The 5,675-nt window shown below is 46.7% G+C and overlaps 1 protein-coding gene across 2 annotated transcripts; it reads right to left on the bottom strand.

Moving 5' to 3' along the window:
• Window positions 1-328: 328 nt before the first annotated feature.
• On the bottom strand, window positions 329-5,675 carry LOC106594039 (beta-1,3-galactosyltransferase 2). Of its 2 annotated transcripts, none has more exons than XM_014185410.3 (2): window positions 5,116-5,675; window positions 329-4,851 (listed from the first exon to the last, which is right to left on the bottom strand). In XM_014185410.3, the coding sequence occupies exons 1-2, from the start codon at window positions 5,196-5,198 to the stop codon at window positions 3,828-3,830; spliced, it is 1,107 nt and encodes a 368-aa protein (XP_014040885.2). In that variant the 5' UTR covers window positions 5,199-5,675; the 3' UTR covers window positions 329-3,827. The 2 variants fall into 2 exon arrangements, with proteins under 2 accessions (XP_014040885.2, XP_014040884.2); XM_014185409.3 differs by having other exon boundaries at window positions 329-4,854; window positions 5,116-5,672.

The following is a 5,675-nucleotide window of genomic DNA, read 5'->3' as shown; positions in this document are numbered from 1 at the left end:
TAAACATCAGCCCTGGTCTAATCACACTGTAGCCTAACATCAGCCCTGGTCTAATCACACTGTAGCCTAACATCAGCCCTGGTCTAAACACACTGTAGCCTAACATCAGCCCTGGTCTAATTACACTGTAGCCTAACATCAGCCCTGGTCTAATTACACTGTAGCCTAAACATCAGCCCTGGTCTAATCACACTGTAGCCTAAACATCAGCCCTGGTCTAAACACACGGTAGCCTAAACCACATCTGTGCAACAGGCCTTTGGGCAGATAAATATTGGTTTGTGTGTTTTTACTCTCTTCTAATCCAAGTTCAGTAACATCATCATAATCATTATCAAAACGTTTTATTCAAAGTGGAAATGTATTACAAATTCAAGAACAAAGGAGGAAGTGATAGGTCTTCCTTAGTGTGCCGTCTCAGCTGTCTTCAATGCAGTTGGCACAAACTCTCAGGCAAACCACATTCCCTCTGCCCTGCGAAATGCAAAATGAATGCAAGCATCGTCTCTTTCTGATAGCTCGACTGAAACTTCCTCCTTCCACCACATAAAAAAAACTACAACTCATACAAAGCTACTTCACTTGGGGCTCCCGAGTGGCACCGCCGTCTAAGGCACTGCGTCTCAGTGCTAGAGGCGTCACTACAGACCCTGGTTCAGCGGTCTAAGGCACTGCGTCTCAGTGCTAGAGGCGTCACTACAGACACCCTGGTTCAGCGGTCTAAGGCACTGCGTCTCAGCGCTAGAGGCGTCACTACAGACACCCTGGTTCAGCGGTCTAAGGCACTGCGTCTCAGCGCTAGAGGCGTCACTACAGACACCCTGGTTCAGCGGTCTAAGGCACTGCATCTCAGCGCTAGAGGCGTCACTACAGACACCCTGGTTCAGCGGTCTAAGGCACTGCATCTCAGCGCTAGAGGCGTCACTACAGACACCCTGGTTCAGCGGTCTAAGGCACTGCATCTCAGCGCTAGAGGCGTCACTACAGACACCCTGGTTCAGCGGTCTAAGGCACTGCATCTCAGCGCTAGAGGCGTCACTACAGACACCCTGGTTCAGCGGTCTAAGGCACTGCATCTCAGCGCTAGAGGCGTCACTACAGACACCCTGGTTCAGCGGTCTAAGGCCCTGCATCTCAGTGCTAGAGGCATCACTACAGACCCCCTGGTTCAACGGTCTAAGGCACTGCATCTCAGTGCTAGAGGCATCACTACAGACACCCTGGTTCAGCGGTCCAAGGCACTGCATCTCAGTGCTAGAGGCGTCACTACAGACACCCTGGTTCAGCGGTCTAAGGCACTGCATCTCAGCGCTAGAGGCGTCACTACAGACACCCTGGTTCAGCGGTCTAAGGCACTGCATCTCAGTGCTAGAGGCGTCACTACAGACACCCTGGTTCAGCGGTCTAAGGCACTGCATCTCAGTGCTAGAGGCGTCACTACAGACACCCTGGCTCAATTCCAGGCAGTATCACAACCGGCCATGATTGGGAGTCCGATAGGGCGGCGCACAATTGGCCCAGTGTTGTCTGGGTTTGGTCGGTGTAGGCCGTCATTGTAGATAAGAATTTGTTCTTTACTGACTTGCCTGGTTAAATAAAACATTTAAAAAACTTTTGCCTGGCCCCAAATGACACCCTTCATCCTAATCTATTGACTCTACAACCAAAGCCTTCAACGGTTCCCCTTTACTTATTTCCATCACGAACAGATACAGATCTGCTATCTATTTGATCACTCTGTCATCACAGAGAATTTTCCTGCGGAGCAGGAAATGCCAATTTTAGTGGTTTAAACAGGCTTCTAAAGTTTGTAATTTCCACTTTAACATTTCAAACTTGATTTGCCCTCACGAAAACTATATCAACCCCTACAACAACCAAAAAGTTGTTAATTATAATCTACATGTCCTGCTGCTCCAGTATTATTTTTCCTGCTGTGAGAAGCAGGGTCAAATTAACCTGTTACAGTTTTGCTATGGGATTATTATCATTATCATTATCACCACATTATCACCACATATCCTGTTGCTTATTTTCCTGCTGTTAGAAGCAGGGTCAAATTAAGATAGAAAATTGTAACAGGTTACAGATGCACTCTGGGAAAGGGCAAAGCTGATTATTAAGTGCAATGCAACGGCTGTGTTTAGACTTTTGACCATCAGATCAGCTCTGAAAAAGATATGGTTGTTCAAATGAACAATTAGTGGAAAAAATATCAGAATTGGGCTGCCTGTCTAAACACAGCCAACTAGTCTCTATTACAATAAACCCGTTTTACTTGTTCTGGGTATCTGCTGCTTCAGTGTAGTACACACATTCACCACAGACAGATCCAACGCATTGCATCCATTTCTTAGTCCTGTCCAGTCCATCACCATGTCCATATTAGGCAGATAACTGCTGCTCTCAGTCTTTGTTAAAAAAAAGGCTTTTGAATCAAAAACCGGTGTAGCAAGGTGTCTGCCTTGGTTCAGAGATAAATAACATTCTCCCAAAGGACGTAACGTGAAGAAACTGGTCATTCAGGGTGTTAATGTTCTTCACCAAGGTATACAGTGCCTTTGGAAAGTATTCAGACCCTTAACTCTGTACTTTGTTGAAACACCTTTGGCAGTGATTACAGCCTCGAGTCTTCTTCTGTATGATGCTACAAGCTTGGCACACCTGTATTTGGGGAGATTCTCTTATTCTTCTCTGCAGAGCCTCTCAAGCTCTGTCAGGTTGGATGCACAGCTATTTTCAGATCTATCCAGAAATGTTTGATCGGGTTCAAGTCTGGGCTCTAGCTGGGCCACTCAAGGACATTCAGAGACTTGTCCCGAAGCCGCTCCTGCATTGTCTTGGCTGGGTGCTTAGGGTTTTTGTCCTGTTGGAAGGTGAACCGTAACCCCAGTCTGAGGTCCTGAGTGCTCTGGAGCAGGTTTTCATCAATGATCTCTCTGTACTTTGCTCCATTCATCTTTGCCTCAATCATGACTAGTCTCCCAGTCACTGCCATTGAAAAACATCCCCACAGCATACCAATCAGGCCTGATTGGTGGAGTGCTGTAGAGATCATTGTCCTTCTGGAAGATTCCCCCAACTCCAAGAAGGAACTCTAGAGCTCTGTCAGAATGACCATTGGGTTCTTGGTCACCTCCCTGACCAAGGACCTTCTCCTTATTGTTTGGCCGGGCAGCCAGCTCTAGGAAGAGTCTTGGTGGTTCCAAACTTCTTCTATTTAAGAATGATGGAGGCCACTGTGTTCTTGGGGATCTTCAATGCTGAAAAAAAAAATTGTACCCTTCCCCAGATCTGTGACTCGACACAATCCTGTCTCGGTGCTCTATGGACAATTCCTTCAACCTCATGGATTGATTTTTGCTCTGACATGCACTGTCAACTGTGGGACCTTATATAGACAGGTGGGTGCCTTTCCAAATCATGTCCAATCAATTGAATTTACCACAGGTGGACTCCAATCAAGTTGTAGAAACATCTCAAGGATGATCAATGGAAACAAGATGCACCTGAGCTCAATTTCGAGTCTCATAGCAAATTTTGTAAATTGCCAACATTTCAAAACTCCTGTTTTTGCTTTGTCAATATGGGGTATTGTGTGTGGCTACTGAGATTTTTTATTTATTTAATCCATTTTAGAATAAGTCTGTAACATAACAAAATGTGTAAAAAGTCAAGGGGTCTGAATACTTTCCAAATGCACTGTATATCCTTTTCCCATCCCCTGAAGGCATCGCCTTCTTTGATTTTTGTTTGTTAGATAGTTAGTTTATGAACAAACAACGAGGAAGTGATTGGTACATCAGTCAGTATGTTAGTGTATGGGATCAGCATGGAGGACCAGGTTTGTGTAGGTCTTTCCATGCGTTGACCTGGTGAGTGATACTGTATGTGGTGGTGGTTATCAGTCGTGAGTAGGTGCAGCGGTCATAAGCCACAGGGGAAACCTGGAAGAGGTTTCCACTGGGGGGGTCAGTAGGCCGGATGCCCAGGTGTCTCATACACAGTCCCAGATACACATCCTCTATGTAGACGGCTTTAACATGCCTGGATGCCTCCACCAGCTTCCTGGGGAGGTCTAAGGTGAAGACATAGCCCAGGCCCAGAGCATAAGGTGGATATACTGGTTCAGGAAACACCTCCTTTGGAAGGTACCATTTGGAGTTAGGGTCTCTTAGAACGGCGGCCCATCGGGCCACTAGTCCAGTCATGTAGTTCTGCGTTGGAGCGTGAAGCAGCATGTTGACCAACGTGTTCACGTTGAGGAACATGTCTGAGTCGATCTTCATGGCGTAGGAGGCGTAGGGGCAGCGAGAGCTCAGCCACTCCATCATCACCATGGTCTTGATGGTCAGGTTTTTGTAGCTGTCTATGAAGTCACTCTGCAGCAGATCCTGGTGCTCTTTGCTCTCCTGCAGCACATTCTCCTGGAGCTGCTCTGTCTCCTCTCCACTGGGCAGTCCCAGCAGGAAGAACAGACGGACCTGTTTGCCCAGTACCTGCCTCTCACTGCCCCAAGTACTGCGGACGGCCTCACGAGCCTCCCTGTTATAGGGCGCCACTGGCACCATCAGAACCAGGAAGGGGTTCTGCTCCCGGCATTTCTCTGGTTCATCCAGGATGAAGATGTACTCTGATGGGTATTCTACATGGTATTGCTTCTGATTCGCAACTGACATGTTTGCTGCTGGATTGGTTGTTGAAGGTGAGATCCGGTCTTTGAGGTCAATTGCCAGGATGACCACAGTCATCATCACGACCAGGAACAGAAACAGGCCAAGGCAGCTGGTGCGACACCAGCGTCTCTTTTTGATCTGTGTTCTGTCTGCCCCCGGCTGGCTATCATCAGTACTGCTGAAACACAAGGTTGAGAAAAACACATCTGCTGTCAGTGTCTGACCACTGTTCCTCTAACTGATTTAACACTCCTTACATTGGTTTAAATTCACAATGGAAGTTAATATATTTTATAGTTAGTATGATATAAGATGAATTTTTCTTTTTACATATTAACTATGTTCACCTCATCATACTGTATAAAACCAATCAACATCATGCACTAGATTTGATTTGAATTTTCAATGTTTAGAAGAGAAGTCCCCCCCCGTGGCTCACCATAGTTCAGCGATGATTGGCTGGGCGTCATGGGCGTCAGGTGGGGGGCGTTGGGTCCAGAAGTTGTGGTAGACCCCCATCATGCATTTGGGTAAGATTGTAGCAAAGAGGGTGTATAAAGGTCTGACAGAGATATGTTAATCTACCGACCTGAGGCTCAGAATGTCAGCTCTCTGAATGTCAACGACTATGTTTTTTAAAATGGCCGTTATTATGTTTCAGATCAATTAATAAGACGCCGTTTACCGTTGTCCATTTACCTTGGTCACCGTTCCGGTCTGCTTAAGGGGTGGTTCCCTCATAAACACCAATTGCGAGAGTAGCTGTGTCTGTTCTGCTTGTTTCATTGACTTCATATGAACCAGGAAAAAGAGCCAGTGAGATGTATCGCTTTCTCTTCCGTCTCTGGTTGTAGATTGCTTGGCAGTGGGTGGAGCATAGGTGAGAGGGCTGCTGTCTGCCTTTATGGGCCTCAGCATGTCAGTAGCACAGCTGTTTTCTCTGTGGTGTCCTGTGTTGTTGACATCACTCTCATGGTAACCACTTTCTTCTGGCAGTCA

This window comes from Salmo salar, chromosome 26 (assembly GCF_965601325.2).
Source record: "Salmo salar chromosome 26, fSalSal1, whole genome shotgun sequence".
In the NCBI taxonomy this organism is placed as follows: Eukaryota; Metazoa; Chordata; class Actinopteri; order Salmoniformes; family Salmonidae; genus Salmo; species Salmo salar.
This window is presented reverse-complemented; position numbering and strand designations above follow the sequence as displayed.